This window comes from Vidua chalybeata, chromosome 16, assembly GCF_026979565.1.
Source record: "Vidua chalybeata isolate OUT-0048 chromosome 16, bVidCha1 merged haplotype, whole genome shotgun sequence".
In the NCBI taxonomy this organism is placed as follows: Eukaryota; Metazoa; Chordata; class Aves; order Passeriformes; family Viduidae; genus Vidua; species Vidua chalybeata.
Window position 1 is genome coordinate 3,159,534 of NC_071545.1, and position 18,284 is coordinate 3,177,817.

Consider the following 18,284-nt stretch of genomic DNA (forward strand, 5'->3'; position numbering starts at 1 on the left):
AGTTTCCAGCAGGGTGTTAGGAAATTTTTTTCACCCTGAGAGCAATCCAACACTGGATTGAGAGGGTTTGGAATCTGCCAGCCTTGGAGACAGGAAAACTTCCCCTGGATGAGCTCCTGAGAGCCTTTATGCTGGACTTGTTCTGAGCTTGGAGCTGGATTAGACACCTCCAGAAGTTCCTTTTCCCCGTGTCATCCTCAGATTCTGTAAGGAATCCTAAACTCTGGGGAATACTAGATCTGTGTGGATGGCTGCTTCAGTGCAGCTTTCCACTGGAGAACAGACTGGTTCTCCTGGGAGCTCCTGCCTGCCTGTGCCCTGAGCACCTTTAGTCTCAGCTTTGGCCTTGGGACTAGTATCTGCTGGCAGTATAGCCAGAGCTCCACATTTGTCACCTGACAGCTGTTTATTTCTCTGTGTCCCTGCAAATGCTGATGAAATCTTACACCCAAGTGAATCTCTGTGTGTATCAGGACTTGCTCTGGCTTTTTAGAGGTAACTGGGCTGGATGGGTTAAGAGGTTTAATGCTTGTTTGTTTTACAAACATAAATTATGACTACTGGTGCTTCTTTAGACATTACCCAACCTGATTATTTGTGGGCTTCTGTAGTGTGTGAAATGAAAGGTATTTTTAATTTACAGGGATGGATTTTTATAGAACCTGACCAGATTGGAATTTTACTTGTTATATCTGTACATGCTATTTCTGTCTTTTCAGTAAGGCATAAAACAGGTGGAACAGGAGATTCACATTCAGCCTTTTGTCCATCCAGCTTTTCTTTCCTGTTTATTTTCTGGAGATACAGCCTAATCAATATCTGTGCTTTTCACTGATGCCATCCCATGAAAATGCTTCCATGTGTCCAGTTCTGATGTGAAGAAAATAACTTAAAAACATTAGTAAACCAAGTTTTTTCTTTGCTTTAACTGTGAGTAGGTGTTCTCTAAAAATGTTTGGATTTCTGAGAGGCTGGATTTATATGAATCTATACAGTCATTTAGCTGGTGAAAGATGATGGATAGACTTCAGACTAATGGGTCTTCTCTGTGTCTGCATAATCACAAAATCTGTCATGTAACTGCTTAAATGTGTCACTGGCTGGCTGTCAGGGTGCAGTCCCAGAAATGAGGCACTTGGGAACGTGCTTGATCAGCAGTTGTGTAATTGCAAGTGAACAAGGTGCTGGTGGCACATTAAAGGGCTCTGACACAGATTAAAAGAAGCTGCTGTTACATGGAGGTGGACAAACAGAGCAGGAAATCTCCAATTCCAGCATATAAAGTTGTTGAATGTATAAAAAAACATCCATGCTGCTAATCACTGGGATTTGCACTCATGTTTACATTGGCTCATCACTACAAACCAGTAAGTTTACAGAGACATTAAATGTATATTCCTTTATGTAGGCCTGCAACTGAACTTTACCATGACCTGGGGAGACTCTCATTACCTGGGACTGACAGGACTTGAAGTGATAGGAAAGGATGGTCAAGCATTAAAAATCAATGCAGAACAGATCTCTGCTTCACCCCAGGACTTAAATGATCTTCCAGAGTACACAGGAGATTCCAGAACATTAGAAAAGTAAGTAACCAAAGACTTGGGATGCATTTTACATCAGATTTTCTGAAGTGACACATTTCTATAAACTTATGTTAACACATGTTAATGTGAACATGATTTTTATCCCATCACTGCTCATTCTTGGAATTCACAGGCTGTCCAGGAACAGCTTGTTGTAGAAACATGAATGAGATGTTTCCAAAAGATGGTGTTTGAGCTGGGAGATGAGAACATGCCTGGTTGGTATTTCTGCCAAGGACTTTCCAGGAAGAAATGTGGGTGTTCTGGAGCATCTGTCTGTGCATATTGAGTGATATTTATGCAGGATTTCTGGGTAATTTCAAGGAAAAATTTCACGTAAGCAAAGAGTGAGGAAGTGTTTTGTGCAATTGGGGAATTGCACAAATAGGTGCCATTCTTTTGGCCAATCTGCAGCACTTTTTTTTTTTTTGCAAATCTAATGAAGTTTTATTCATTGACAAGTATATTTCCTCAGATTAACTTGTGCATCTAAATGGCAGCAGTATAGAAATGATAGGCTGTAGATCTGGAGAGGACTTGGCATTTTGGATGTTATTGAAGCTGCATCCTGTTGTTTCTGAGTCATCTCTCCATTTTAAAGGGTATTTTTGGTTGTAATCCTGTCTTGCTGGCATGTTTATGGGCTGTGACCAGGTTTATGAATTAGGACTTGTCTTTTCAAAGGCTCTGGAATCTTCCTTAGAATGTTGTATTTATCTCCATGCACGCTAACTCTGTTGTTTGTAATTTTTGCTAATCTGACTAATGCAGATATCAATCTTACCTGTGTGTAATTCCTTGTTCCTTCTGCCATCTTGTATGAAAATCTCTGTAGGCAGTTGCTGATCTAAGAAATCTTCCCATGACATCCCCTGTGATGAACAGATTCTGCTGGGGGAGTCTCTCCAGACCCCACCCTGATGAACCCAAATGCAAAGAATTCATTTACCTTTTTTGTTGGCGCCTTCTCCTCTCTGAATGCTCCTTTTGCAGCCTAGTGATATGTTGATCCTACAGAATTTCTGGCAAGCTTTATGCCCCTGATGTATTTGAGGGATTTTATTTATTGTATCTTTTGCTTGCTAGCCTTCAGACTCTTTTTTTGGCCTGTATGTACACATTTAACCTTCCAGAGTTTATGAGTCTATCAATTTAGGGCTTTTTTCATCATGAATTTTGCTGAAAGATGGCCATAATAACTTTGTTTATCCTGCTACTGAGCCAGGCTGGCTTTGAGTTTTCAAGTCCTCCTTCTTTCTAACATCTTTCTTAGTAAGTGGGTTATATTTTTAATTTTTATTTTTTTTTTCACATTCTTGATTGTTTTGCTGAAGAACTTTTTTGGGCACAAGGAATAGAGGCTCTTTTGGCTCTGAATATTCCTGCAAGCATGTTGAATTTGAGTACATTGCAGTGCTCTCAACTGTGGCATTTGGAATAAGTCCTGTGTACTATTCAAGACCAAATCAAGAATTATCTCTTCTCTCATGGACTCCCTAATCAGTTCCTCTGTGAAAGAGTCATTATTCAAATCTTTTTCTTTAAGGAATTGCCAAGTCTGGCACTCATTCTTCCATTAAACTTTTAAATAAATAGTAAGTATATACTTACATTTTTGGCAGTGTACCAAAGTAATTACAGTGGAAAATTAATTCATATTCTCCTTTACTCCATCTTTGTATGGCACAGTTTGTGGTAGAAGAATATAATGTCAGAAAACATCAGGTTTAACTTTATTTAGTCAACCTGAAGCCTGTGCTGCCATGAAAAGACATTGTCCTGCTGGTTGGAAGCTTTGTAAAATAGCAGAGATGTAGCTTATTGTGTCCATGAGGGGTGTGAGCAAACCCTGGTCCTGCTCAGGGTTATCCAGCTGCCATCCAGCTCCTCCTCGGATCCAGCAGACTTGTGTTGGCATAGAAACACCCTGCAGGGTGCCAGATGCACTGCTTTGGGTGTGGAGCTGGCTTCACAAATTATATTGTACCTGGGTTTGAGTTCTGCCTTTGGCCACTTTGCTACAAAGGCAGCTGAGCTTTCCTTTGCCTGTCCCTGTTCACACAGGGAAAACCTAAGGATTTTGCTGTTTTTCCTTAAGCAGACCTAACTAAAGACAATACTGTTTTTTTTCTCCCTCCACTGCCTTTAGTTCAATACTTGCATGCTATTTTTGATGCTTTCTCTGCTTTTAATTGCATGCACAAGGGCACGAGAAGCCCTGGAAGCTGGAAGTGGCATCCAGAATAAAATAAACCCTAGGAAAGTTCCCTGCTTTTGATGAGAGAAGCCAGCTTTTCCCTTTGTGCAGCTAATGGACTTTTCTCTTTGTAGGTTAATAGATGGGACTAATATCACAGTGGAGGACGACCATATGTGGCTCATTCCCTTCTCTTTTGGAGAAGATCATCTGCTCACAATCCATTTTGATAAAACTGAAAGTATTGCAGGGCTTCGCTTTTGGAACTATAATAAATCTCCAGAGGATACCTACAGAGGGGTAAGTAAAAGAAAAGGAGCCCTGCCAGCAAAAATATACAGCAGTGCATTGGAAAATTGGTACTGTGATGAATGAATATAGCTGCCTTAATGGAACACCATAAATCTTTCTAGATTGTCTGAGGCTGAATTTTGTGGCAGGTATAATGCATTCCTGTCTCCACAAACAGCAGATAGTAAAAAAAAAAAAAAAAATCAGAGATGGTTTAAAGAACTCTTCACAGCTGTTTTTTCTAAGAGACACATACAATAGCACATATTATTTTCAGGATATATGATTCTGAAGTGGTGTCCTCTCAATATCTTGTATTTAGACCTACTATATGATTCTGTATTTCCTGAAATGCAGGGAATGAGATGTGGGCAACGTTTCCAAAGAAATTCTGTTTAGTTCAGGTTCAGAAGGCCACTCACTCACTCAGTACTGCCTTTTCCAGGAAGAGTCTTTTGAAATATTAATATTTAATAAATGGAAAGTTGCCACCTTCAAGCAGTTTAGCGAAATTAATTTAGCTAAATAATTTTTAATTTTTAAATAATTTAAAAATTATTAATTTAGCAAAATAGTTATAAATTTTGTAATTTTAGCTAATTTAGCTAAATAGTAATTTAGCTAAAATTAACATAAATCCTCTCTTATTTGCAAATTGCCTGCATTAGATTTATTTTTCCATACCAAAATGTTGGGATTGACAATTGACACACGATGGAGATAATTTTAGACCTTTTCACTCTGAGTTTGGCTGTCCCTCCTTCCCCTGCTGTACTTACACATGTAATGATAACACTTGTGATGATAGTGATAACAAACCAGAGGTTGCTGTTCATTGCACAGAAAGTTTGGGAATCCACCTAAACTTTCCCAGGTTTTCCACCCCAATGCTCCCAGGTTTTCCACCCCAAAAGGCAACTGTTGCATTCTCGATTCCAAATTCAGGCAATAAATAAGAACAAAAATGTTGGCACATATTAAACTGGAGCGATGACAAAAAGGATGCTGATGAAATCCCAGCTGATCCAGAGATTTGAACAGAGAGCTCCTGATTTTGTGCTCCATCACATTTGCCCAGGTCATTTGACACATGGGAGGTTTCTGGAGCATTTTGAGCATTACCATCTAAACATACAAATGAGAGCTTTTAGTGACATTTATGTCCTGATTTCAGCTGGGATAGAGCTAATTTTCTTCCCAGGAGCTGTATTTTGGATTTAGGGTGATAATAATGTTGGCAACTTACTGATATTTTAGTTGTTGCTGAGCAGTGCTTATTAAATCTCTAAAATCTAACATGGAATTTGGTTTCTGGAGGCCAAACCAATAAAAAAAAAAGAAGAAGAAAGGTGTATTTTCAGCAGTTTACTTGGCTAGGTAGGAAAAAGAAGTGAGTCTGATACAGGTGTCTACCTGCATAAATACTGAAAGTCCCATAAGAGTTAGTGGATACCACTTAAAGGAGGAGCCCATACCTGCAGTCTTGTAGAAGAATAAAATAAATTATTTGGAAAACAAAGGATGCAAGGTCCACTGGGCCACAGGAAAGGAGGTTTTAGGCTGTAAACCCAGGGCATCCTGACATCTGTCTCTTGAAGTATTGCTGCTCCTTCTAGGAACCAGTCCCTGGGTGTGAGATGGGATGATTTGTTAGGCAGCTGCAGGCTGGGGGATTCTATTCACAGCTTTAGTGTGAGAGGGTAATGGCAGTGACTGTCAGAATGAAGACTTGGGTGCTATTTGCAGCTCTGTGAAAAATCACCTTGGGAGAGCTTTGTTATGCCATTTGTAAAATGCAATAGGTGACGGCTGAGTGCCTCCTCAGATGATGAGAATTACTTAGAAATGAGGGCTGTAAAGGGCACATAAATATAAGCAGCTGTGGTATAATAGGTAAGGTTCCATCTCTGACTCTCCAGACTTCCCATTCACTACGTGTTTCTGTTTAGGAAAGTGTATTCAGTGCATTTCTCACTTCCTCTCCTTAGCCTGGCAGACTTATTCAGCTGGAAAGCAGCATGCAGAAGAGTTTCTCATCTGAAAAAGATGTTTCCTTTATTTGATCCCAAGTGTATTGAAGATGAAGCCAAAAATAGTTATTTCTCCACACTTGGTAGTCATACAAACATTCCCTCCTAATTAATCTTCATGGAAATGAACTGAGCTCCTCCTCCAGTCTAGCACAAACTGGTACTTGGTGCAAGACCCAGGGCAGCAAATGCTGCCTGTGATAAACATTAAGTTATATTTAACAAATTAGAGAGCAAGGTGCAGTGATTAATTGTTGCAGTGTGGTTGAATTGTTCTGCACCTGGGATCATGGATACAGCTCCACATGGTGCTGCTGGGGGAGGGTGAAGGAGCCAGGACTCCTGCATCAGCTGAATAAATGTGCCTGAATTATTCACTTTAATCTCCAGAGGTTGGATAAGGTGTGCTCACATCTCTGAAGTGGCCACAGCTCAATTGTCTCTGTCTGGTACAGGTACCTTTTCTTTATTCATATGCCCTGAGGTTACACACAGCACTGCTTGGCAGAGGAGTTTGTATGATCCTGGAGAAGTCCAAGTGCCACCTGCCACAAAGATAAATAGAACTGCTGAAATACAGGCTGCTGTAAATGCATCAGGAACGCCAAAGTCTGCTCTGGAGAGCGCAGCAGGCTGTGGGATTTCTGGAAGGGTGCCCCCAGCCAGGCTGGGCAATCTCAGCTGCCTTAGCAGAGCGTTCAGGTGCATGATGTCTCCTCACATTCTCTTTGTGACATGGGCTGACTTGAGAGCTTCCCATTCTCTTGATGTAAATATTGCTGCAGGCTCAGGAATCAGAGGATTGTTTAGGTTGGGAAGGAGCTGTAAGGTCACCATGTCAAACTGCAAACCTCACACTGCCAAGGCCAGCAGTGCCCCATGTCCCCAAGTGCCTCATCTACACCTCTGAAATCCCTCCAGGGATGGGATCTCCACTGCTTCCCTGGGCAGCCTGTGCCAATGCTTGAGCACTCTGAAGAAGGGAGGCTTCAGTTTGCTGCCATGCAGTAATTGAAGGGTCTCTCAGTACTTTTTTTAGTATTTTTCCCCCCAAATCCTCACTTCTGCCATCCCAATCAATGTCAGCGATGACATGGACACTCTGGATTGCAGCTTTCTTTTGCCAAAGGAAGTCACACTCTAGAGGAATGAAATAAATACAGCTAAGTGAAATGGTTTCAGACTCTGAAGTGAATGGAATTGTTTGCAATTATTTTAATGGAAGTCATGTCATGTAATATCAGGTAATCTTATGTTTTGCTGTTTTAAACCAGGCTAAGGTGGTCCATGTGGTGCTGGATGGGCACAGCATCTCCCCCCTGGAGGGCTTCCTTATCCGCAAGGGACCAGGCAACTGCCACTTTGACTTTGCTCAAGAAATTCTCTTCCTCGACTATCTACAGCCCCAGCCAGCTCCCAAAGTACACAGGAGGTAAAATAGGATGTTTTTGTTGTCTGAACCACATGATTTCTCTTCACTGTTGCAGTGTCATTTCACGTTCCCTGGTGGAGCTGCCTGTGTGAGGCTCCTGGATGAAAACATGGAGCACTTAGAGCAGAGCTTCACTTGGTTTTAACCCTGACCGAATTGCTCTGAGGTCTGAGGGGAGTCTGGTCCATCATCACAGCTGGAGGTTGGGGTGCTGTCTGTGGAGGTTTAATTCTTTGGGTTTGTTCTCTTTTCTGAATGAGCCATGGGTACAGAAAAAACCTGGTTTGCCTTGTTTTTTTTTTGGCAGGAATGCTTCAAGGACACTGGAACAAGCCAGTATGGACTACGAAGCACCATTAATGCCCTGTGGATGTATCCTTCCCTGTCATCTTCCTTGTCATACGGGATATTTTAGAGTTGCATACCATGGTTAGGAGTCTTGAGCTTTATAAATCCAACAATTTTGGGTGCTTTAAGGTATTAACAAGATACAAAGAATATGAGAAAGGCTTCCATAAAGTATGGCTTAAGAATAAATCAGATCTGTTTTCAGACTCTCTGGTAGCTTTTTCTCCTGAACTGCAAATAAGAGTGTCTGACATCGTGGGCTGCACAACAATTTTTCAAACTGCAGATTAAATAGTCTGTTAGGACAAAGCTTTTGCATATTGATATTTTCCTTAGCAGCCTTTTGCTTTTCAGTTATTTTCCAGTTCCAGCTCCTGACGAGTTGGGGTGATCCCTACTACATTGGTTTGAATGGGCTGGAGTTGTTCAATGAGCACGGAGAGCAAATCTTACTGACTGAAAACAGTATCCTTTGCACACCAAGCACCCCTGGCCCTGCTGATGCACTCTAGTCCCTGGCAAATTGTCACAGGGCATCACTCCGCATTGCCAGCTTGTCCTGTGGGATTAACTTGGCTTCTGTTTCTCTGTGTTTTGGTGATGAACCTCTTTTCCATATGTTTTTATGGATTCTGTATACTTCCAGAACGTTTTTTTCTCTCAATGGCATGCACCAACAAAGCAGGACAAAGTTAGAGAAGGGAAGGCTTAAGAAGGATGTGGTATTTTCTACTCTTGACATTTCTTCTGTGGTGGGGAAGGACCAGAAAGTTTGCTGAGCTATAAATTAATAAAAAAAGATTGAGTTCAGTGCTTTTTTTTTTTTATGGAATCTTTCATTGTGCCTCAAGAAAGAAATTTTTCATAACCCTTGGTCTGAAGATGCAGTGATGAAGATCAGGGCTGAGAGTTTGAATTTGATTCAGTGTTCCCTGGATATGTAACAGAGGGAATGAGGGGTGTGTTGGGAAGATTGATGTTCATCAAGGTTGCACTCTGTGCTCTGTACCAGCTAAAGTCTTCTAAGAGCTGAAAGCTTCATACCCCAACATACAGCTCCCATAGTTCAGGTGCATGGAAGGAGCATTTCTTAGGCCCTGGAAAGAATAAACAGCACAAATGCTGCAGGAATTGTCTCTAAGGATCCTCACAGCCTAATAAATAGGGAATTCCATGAAATAAAGGCTTTTCCCCAGGTGCTATTTTGATTTGTATCTTGTATGATACACCCCAGACTTGAAACATTTATAATGGACAAGAAACATTTTGAAATTGAGAAATGGTAACAAATTATCTTTAAGAACCAGGGATCCTTAACTGACCTGGTACAGCTCTACAGAGCAAAACAGTGCCAGGTAAAGAACCCTGAGCTCCTTTTGAATGATCACCTTTCCTGCCTGTGCACTTGTGTGTGGGATGTATTAAGATCCCAGAAGAGCATATTTGTCTTAGTGCAATGTTTAATGTGATAATTCACAACTGAATCAAGCTTTTCTTAAACAATTTAAGCATTGCTGTGTCATTCCTTCAATTCTTTATGAATAATTACAGACTTTTAGAAAGCAGGACAGGGGGAAATTAATGTCCCTCAAACTGGATTGCTCAGGATTCATAATTCCGAAGGCAGTGCCATCCATCCACGTTTCTTTGCATATCTTTAACATTCATATATGTTTTTAATGTAAATGTTCTCTTACAGGGAAAATCTGGTTGCCTGTTCAATGGGAGTTTAATCTTTCCCTCTCAAAAAATGAAAAAAGGTTTTATTACAGTTACTGATTTTTACCACAGACCTTGAGAAACTCAAGCAAAACCTAGTCTGCCTGATGACTGCCTCCTGCAAAGACACTCTTATTGAGATAGGTTTTATATGAGGAATTTGCACAAGTTTATGATAAAAATATGGGACTTTGTCACCAAAAGCTGGGAAGAGCCTATTCCTGCTAATGGAACATTATTGATGAATTCATAAGTACATATTTAAGAATAAATTAAATGTAGCTAGTTACTTGATTCCTATTTTAAAAATAAATTGGAATGCCAGAACATCTAAGGGTTGTCCTGCTTTTAAATATGTGCTCCCAAGTTCCTCAGCTATGCAGTCCTGGGAGTCCTGCTGTAGTGGTGAAAACTCATTCATGGAGTTGGGAAGAGCATAGACTTTTAAATATGGTGTTTCTGAAATATCCATTTGTTTTTGGTTATTTATGCTTAAAAGTTTTTTTTCAGATATTGCTGCTTTTCCAGATAGTGTCAACATTTTAGATGATGTATCTGGAGACATCCGGACTCCAGACAAACTGATTGACAGAGTGAATGACACCACTGATGGCAGGCACATGTGGCTGGCACCAGTTCTTCCTGGTTTGGTACATTTTCCCTTTTCATTCTGTTCTAGTCATGTGTGTGGATGGAACTGGAAGCACGGAGGAAAGGGGAAGCATATAGAATTCATAGCTAAATTTGATTTTAGTAACAGATGCTAAATGCTGCTTTTTAGAAGTTGTTTTTATTGCAGCCTCTCTGCACTGGAGCAATGGAGGTTTCCCAGGTTTGTAATCTCCTCTCTCCACGCGGCAACAGCAGAAGATTTTCCAGAGATGGTTTTTGGGCCACTGTGACAAAGATACTGATGAAGGAGTTCCATGCAATAAACACCTTTCTGGTGCTTTTCAGTTCATTTCTACAAAATACAATTAATGTTGTTCCAGCAGTGAGAAATTATTTTTTAATCTCATTATCTATGTTGAATTCAAATTCGTAGATTAGGGATGGCAGACTTAGTATTTCATGTCCTAAGGCCACGGATGATTCAGCCCTTTTAGAAGGCCCATGTTTAATAGCTGGGATATCAAAAATCTAAACAGGAAAAGTAGATAAACTTAGATGACTTCTGACCTTGTTTTGGGAAAGGACATTTTTTAGGGGCCTGTAATGGACATAATTAAGGTGGTTTTATTTCTTACAAGAGAATGGATTTAGAAAGAAAACAAGGTATAAACCTGACATGTGTAAGTTATCACTTACAGTGTTGGTGAACTCCTCACTCTAGATGTTGCAGTTATTAATTAGAATATTAAGAGCGAGGAATTGTTAATTTATATCATGATGTGCTGTAATGAAGGGCTATAATTAAGGTAAAGCTTTTAAGTATACTTGGGAACAGTGAGTGCTTGCATTTCCTAGGGAAGTGGAAGGTCTGTGTGATGCTTGAGGCTCCTGCTGTGTAGATCCCAGATCTTGAATCCTGGCAATTTGATGGGATGCTCAGATGTGTCTCATAACAGGATGACTGATTGATTTGACAACCATCTCAGGGTGCTCATGTCCTTACAAAAGACACACTTGCAGAGGCTGTTTCACTTGAGAAAAAGGAAGATAGCAGGCACTGGAATTCTCTGTGTTGTTCTGCCTGACACCAAAATACTGCAGAAGAGCACAAAATAACAGTATTAAAGGGTAAATTGATAATGTGTGAAATGCAGGAGGCAGAAGCAATTTAATGGTGTTTTCTGTCCTTGAACTGTAGCAAATTACACCTCTGTAAGGTCCACAGAGTACTTTTCCCTCCTCCCTCTTCCCTGGGATGGTTGTTGAGCTGGGAGGTGCTGGATGGAGCAATCAGCCTATTGATGCTCAGCCTCTGGAGCTTGTGGATGCTCCCATCCTCAGTGCAGGCTGCTTGGAAAGCTGCATTAACTCTTTGATGTGTTGGAAGCATCAAAAGCTTGAAGGGAATTGGCATTATAGCCTTTCTTTTCCTTCCTAAGTGTCTTTTCCTTTTTAATTCTGAAAGTGGTTTCCTGTTTTCCAAAATAATTTCTTACATCAGCAGAATTTGAATTATTTGTTCTCCTTTTACTGATTGTCATTTTATTTCTTTGTTTGAACAGATTTTTAATCAAATGTATCATTTGCTGTGGGATTAACAGTTGTTGTTGGAGACAATGCTCCAGTTGTCTCATGGAAAATCACAGATGCAAACATTTCTATTGATCCAGTCTACCTTTCTTTCTTCAGTAAAAAAAAAAAAAAAAAAACAACAAAAAAAAAACCAGCTTAATGATTTAATATAACCTTCTCTTGTACATCAAAGGATTAAAACTTCAGAGGATGCTAAAGATGAAGATTAAGATATGTTGATCTGAAGTTGATATAGTGGCTCATAAAAGGAAAAGCATGGAATTAACTGTAACAGGGAAGATTGGTTTCCTGCCTGCCTAATCTTTGGTCTTAACATCTTGACATTAACGTCACTGAAAGGCAGATGAATAATACCTCAAGCAGTAATTGTTTAGCAAGCATCTGGAGGATTGTCTCTAAATTCCTGGCAGTATAACTCACACAAAATTTGCAAAATTTCTGCAGTAGCTTTCAGGGCATACAGGGGAGATTTTAGTTTTGCAAATAGAAAGGTGGATTCCATTCATATTTGGTAGAAAGAGATGGAATGGACTAGAATGGAATAAAAGCATTGATTCACAGAGTGGTTTGGGTTGGAAGGAATGAAGGAAGATCATCCAGTGCCACCCCCTGCCATGGCAGGGACACCTTCCACCAGACCAGGCTGCTCCAAGCCCCGTCCAGCCTGGCCTTGGACACTTTGAGGGATCCAGGGGCAGCTACAGCTGCTCTGGGCACCCTGTGCCAGGGCCTGCCCACCCTGCCATGGAACAATTCCCTCCCAATATCCCATCTAACCCTGCCCTCTGGCAGTGGGAAGCCATTCCCCCTTGTCCTGGCACTCCAGGCCCTCGGAAATTATCTCTCCATGCAGAATAGAACAGAACAGAAGAGGCACCAGCCTGTCTTACCCCTAAGGACATGTCTGTATTTGGTTTATGAAATACTCATTAAAGTGTCTCTCTCCCCCTCCTCCAATTTCCAGGCAGTCCAGGATGACAAGGATGCTCCAGATCTCATCTTCTGTTCTTTTGAGAGTAGCTGTGGGGTAGAGCCAACATCTGGGAATTATCAGCAGGGATGAGAGCTGAACTTCCATCCTCAGCATCAGTTATCTCTCCTCCAGCTATATTTCTTTAAATATGAACCTCTTTTGATGTAACATGCATGAGAATTCAATTTCTTTGGGGACTTTGTGCTGTTAAATATAAATTAATTCTCTTTTGCAGGTGAATAGGGTGTATGTCATTTTTGATGTACCTACTACTGTGTCAATGATCAAGTTATGGAATTATGCCAAGACACCTCAGAGAGGTGTGAAGGAGTTTGGTGTAAGTAATTTTCCTGTGCATTTTGTATGTCCTGGTGAGTCAACTGGCTCCATTCTGAATGTGTTCTCACAGTTTGTTGAAGTGTGATTCCATGTAATCTCAAAGGATGGGATTCATCTCATTTAACTCTGCATTTAATATTAAAATGACTAATCTGTGCCAGTCATCTGTCCTCCCTTTTTTTTTGTCCAGGGAAAGAAAACTTTATCTGATTTTTGTCTTAGATAATTGTCTTAAGACAGGATAACACTTGCCTTTTTCCAGTGACTATAGAGTAGGCCTGGAAGACTAGTTTGAACTACAAACCCAAGTTTTAGACAGCTGAAGTGAGGTGAGATTCATTAATTCCTAGATTTAAGAGTGATTCACTCCAATGAATAGAATGGCAATTATGTAAAACATGAAATACATTTTTAATTACCTACTTGAAAGCTGCATTAAAAAACATCAGTGACAAGATAAAAAACTTGGGGAGGAAAAAAAAAAATTCAAACTCCAGCAGCAAATAGAGAGAAATGGAAAACAAAAGCTAAATTAATGACTGGATTTGTGAAACAAATAGGCCAAAATGCTTTTTAGAGACAACTGCTGAAAGCAAGGCCTGATTTCTTGATGGATTTTTGGTTTATTTCTTCAATGTTTGTAGCTTCTGGTCGATGATTTGCTGGTGTACAATGGGATTCTGGACATGGTGAGCCATGTGGTGTCAGGCATCCTCCCCACGTGTGACCCCGTGGTGCCCTACCACACCATCCTCTTCACGGATGACGAGAGGATTTGCCACCAGGAGAGGAGAACTGTTATCAGGTACGTGAGTGGATCTGGGCTGGGACTAAGAATCTTGGCTTTAAAAACTGGCTTGATGTGACTGATGTCAGCAGCGTGTGTATTGCTGAGGAAAATTCCCTTCCAGAGCGTCCCTGGCCTTGCTTGAGGAGGAATAAGCAGATTTTTAGATATAAGGACCAAATTACCAGCTTTGTTTGCAAGCATCTTTTAGCACTTCCTGGTACTCATGATTTATATTTACATCAGTTTTCATGAATGCCTGTAAACACAAAATAAAAAAAGTTAGGCTTCTTTAGAGAAGGATTAATAAATCCCAATGATATCACATAGAGGAGGGAAAAAATAGAAAGTCCATGAAAAAACCAAGCATCAAAATTAAAGAAAATAAACTCCTCTGATTTGACACACATGCTAATTAAGAAGCCAGAATTCTACTATTTTATAAACAGTCTAAAATAATGAACTTCTAAAATGAGAAATGAATTGCATTTGGGGGAATGATGCTTTAAAACCACTAAGTTGGCAATCTCATGGAGAATGTGATGAAATTCAGTGAAAAATGCACTTACATTTAGAAGGTCAGGATTGGTAGGGTCTAAAAAAACAGTCCCTGGCAAGGAAAGTAAGGATTTGAAAGAATAATTTATTTTAAATGGGATTGAAAAGTGAAAAAATGAAAGCTTATAGAAATGAACACTTTCTTGCATGTTGGACAGCTGACAAATAGAGTGTTTTGCACATGCATCACTTGGAAAAAAAAGGGAAGTTTTGCATGGATAAATGGTGTATGATCCACTCAGAAGGATATTCAAACATTTAGAAATAAGCAGAAGGAACATGAGATGCTCTGAATAAAGACAGAAGTTCATATTTGCCTGCAGGGTTTGTTTTCTTTTGTTGTCCTGAAGCATTGGCTGTTGGCCACTGGTCCTGTCAGAGGTTAAATAAATTATTATTGTTTGGATGTGTTGTGTTGGACTTGTGTTTTTGTACCAGTGGCTGTGTTGTCATGGTAAAACTTGGAGGTGAACAATTTCTCAAAGTGAAAAAGTCACTGAAGTGAAAATGCCTTGAGGAAATGAAAGTTTTGAGGAAATTTTCAATGGGATAGAAAAAAGAGGAGGATGGAAAACAAGCCTTTACTTTCCCCAGCTTCAGATCTTTTTATGAGTAAAATTATTTTATTGAAACCAGGGAATCACCAGCTGTAATCACAGATCTTTTTTACATAACTTCCTTTGCACGTATTTATAAGACACATGTCCTTTGATCTACTTTAAAGAGGAGTTTTTGGGGTCACAAACACTGCATGGTCTCTTTTCCAGTTGAGAACATGCTGAGCCTCTTCTCCTCCTGACTTCTGTGCAGGAGTTTTGTTGCTCTTTATTCCCAGCCTGGTCTGCAATCATCTTTTCTCTTTTTTTCACCTCCCACCCTACTAAAATACAGGGTACTTTAACAACAATGGAAGACATGCTGGATAATATCCCTTCATTTTAAAAATGCTCTGGAGCCTTTAGATACTGTTGCTTGTGATGTTGGCCTATTCTCCTTCACATGGTTCAGTGTTTTACAAACCTGAACTTGAGTCTGATATTATCATCAATAGTTTTAAGTTTTGGTTTGCTTCAGTATTGGCTCTCCTTCTTCACTCTCAGTTTGAGAGACATTACATTTTTCTTCAGAAATAGAAACCCATGCTGTGCAATATTTGGAGAGAAAAGGAAAAATACACTTCTTTATTGCAAAGGTACAAATGGGTTTTTTTGGTCTATGTGAAAGGGAGATTTTATTAGTGAAGTTTTCTTTACCTTTCAATTCAGCTCATATTTTTCCCTGTAATTTGTTTAGTTTAATTTACCTTTGAAGTTATTACTTCTTTCCCAAAAAGAAATGGTTAAAATTTTGCAAGCAAAAAAAGCCTGCAAGCAAAACTTGTCACAGTAAATGAATTTTGTTTAGTTCAGAAAAGTTTCAAATAGTGCTCTTTCAGAATTAAAAAGCAGTGTGGAAGTTCCATATGAGGGTTTCTATACCCCCTTTGTACAGCTCTGATTTAAAACCTCACTTTGCTTTGTGGTTCAAGCTGGGTAGGCAGGCTTGAAAATTGTAGAGTGACTATGATATTTATATTTGAATGTGTGCCTGAATGAGTGCCACTAATTAAAACTGGCAAGAAAGCCTTCAGGTGGATGAGGGCAGGATAATTCCTGTGTGGGTAATGCTGTGTGGTGTGGCTGTGCAGTGGAGCTGTTGAGTTTGCAGGACTCCAGACATCCCTTCTTTGGTATCCTTGTCCATGACTCTCAGAACTTTCCCCAATGTTGATTGTTTTGGCCATTGTACTGATTTCAATCTTTTCAGCAATCATGTGGGGGATCAGGATGTACGAATGATGAATGAAAATGAGATTGTCACCAGCAGCAAAAAGAAACAAGTTGTGGCTGATCCGGGTGAGTTCTGTCTTCCACATTTTTCTTCTGCTCAATTCCTGCAGACACAGTGTGGATAATGAGCATTGTTATAGCCCTAAACTGGGAAAAGTGGGAAGTCTTATGTATATTTAGCTCTGCTTTTTCTGTCATAGAAAGGCAAACTGCAAATTTCATCATCTGGTGGGTTTCTACTCTGTATCTAAATCTGAACGGGGATGATGTGGTTGTGGCTCACAGCACCACTAATGCAGAAATCCTCAGCAAAGAAACTGGCTGAAGATAAATTGAAAATGGCTGTTAATTGTTCAGGTTCATTGATAGCTTTTGGAACAAATGATTGCATCCCCACTGGCCTTTTAAGCAGCTTCAGAGATGGTTCAGATGTGTCTGAGAATCAGCTGCTTGTGGCTCCTTCAGCAAACCCAGAATCACAGTGAGTGTAACAAGGGGGGAACCATGTTGACTCTATTCCTCCCACTGTCTTTCTGGTTGGTCTTTTTGCTTACAAAGTGATAATTAAAAAGACAACCTCTCTTTTTTTCCCAAGGAGAAAGAGTAGATTGTATTTATAGTCTGAAGAGTACCAGTCATTCATTGTAAATTACTCAGAATAGCTCCCTAAATACATCTCAAATTCTCAGCCAAGCTGGTATATTCATGATTGGTTTTCTCTCCTGAGCATGACACTTTCTCCAATTAGTTCTCGAGAAAGTGCTACAGATATTATTTGATGGCTTTTAATAACAGTTCTGTAGGAGAAGGATTCGAAATGCCATTGCCTGTAAAAAACCAGCTTGAGAGCTATTATATTTAACAGTACTTGCCAAAAGTATCCTGGACATCTCTGTGCCCACTGGAATGGCATGCTGGCTTCCAGAGCAGACCTGTCCAGTAAAGAACAGCTGCCACTGCCATGGCCATCACATCCTTTCCAGCACTGAGGACACAGAGCCTCTCAAGTCACCAGCTGAGGGTGCCTGTTGCCCTCTGCCCCATGTCCCCTCTGCAGTCCTGGCTGGTATCAGCCACAGAGGGTGTTGATAACACATTTGTGGAATGATTTGGGTTGGAAGAGACCTTTGTGAGGGAGGGTCCAGCCTCCTACTCAGGACAGTGTCAACCCTGAATTCAGAGCAGGTTGCACAGGAAAGCAGTTCCGTGGGACTGTGGAAAAGCTGGCAGCACTCACTGTCATTGTCAGACACATCACTGAGGAGGGCAGCTCTGCTTCACTCTGGGGTGGAAAGAGAAATGGGCATTTTTGTTCCTCATTTTACTCCATGGCTTCACTGTTAGTCACTGTTAGAGCACAGTCCTAAAGCAGCCCTTCATTTTCCTCAACAGCTCTGCGCCCCAAAACCTGCATCTACGAGAAACGACTGCAGAGGAGGAAAAGATAACAAGGAAAGTCCTGAACACATCCAGCCCTAAGGAACTGCACTCCAGATCTCCAAAATATGCATATCCAAATGGAAGATTTTCTATGTCTGCTGCTGCTGAACCACCTCCTCTTGTGAGAGGCAGTTTTATTTGCTACAGGAATTTTTTTTTCAGAATGAAATCTGAAGCATGAATTCAGTTTCCTGGGGTTTTTTTTTGGTTATGATCTGTCTGAATTTTCCCCCTTATCTCTTAATTGAAAATCCAGGGAAGAAGGAACATAAAGGAGAGAGTGAGAACCTTTCTGCTGACAACTGTTCTGCCAAGTACTGAGAACTTGGGTTAAGCAGGATTGTCCACAGGTTTTTTGGATTATTTCTAAAGCTTTTATTCTTAAATCCTAGCTGGATGATCACGAAGATCCTCACTGGAAGGAGGTGTTGCTTTATTTCTGATGCCTGTAAATAGTTCTCAGGGAAATGCACTTATTAGAGGAAATGCTCTTTAGCTGTCTGTCTCTGGGCATGTTTGGGTGCCAGGGCTGTCTGTAGGAGCTGCCACT

General features: G+C 40.4%; 1 protein-coding gene across 11 annotated transcripts in view; it reads left to right on the plus strand.

The window, feature by feature from the left end:
- Positions 1-17,916, plus strand: part of KATNIP (katanin interacting protein) — a 55,747-nt gene extending 37,831 nt beyond the window's left edge. For 10 of the 11 annotated variants that reach the window (XM_053957758.1, XM_053957765.1, XM_053957763.1 and 7 more), the window contains 10 exons: positions 1,409-1,586; positions 3,918-4,083; positions 7,379-7,536; positions 7,844-7,908; positions 8,239-8,349; positions 10,114-10,253; positions 13,017-13,118; positions 13,765-13,925; positions 16,272-16,360; positions 17,687-17,916. In XM_053957758.1, coding sequence (XP_053813733.1) covers positions 1,409-1,586; positions 3,918-4,083; positions 7,379-7,536; positions 7,844-7,908; positions 8,239-8,349; positions 10,114-10,253; positions 13,017-13,118; positions 13,765-13,925; positions 16,272-16,360; positions 17,687-17,742 — 1,226 coding nt within the window. In that variant the 3' untranslated portion in view covers positions 17,743-17,916. Of the gene's footprint in view, positions 1-1,408; positions 1,587-3,917; positions 4,084-7,378; positions 7,537-7,843; positions 7,909-8,238; positions 8,350-8,569; positions 8,695-10,113; positions 10,254-13,016; positions 13,119-13,764; positions 13,926-16,271; positions 16,361-17,686 lie in introns of those variants that run through there. The other variant, XM_053957766.1, reaches the window with a different exon arrangement.
- Positions 17,917-18,284: the final 368 nt, after the last annotated feature.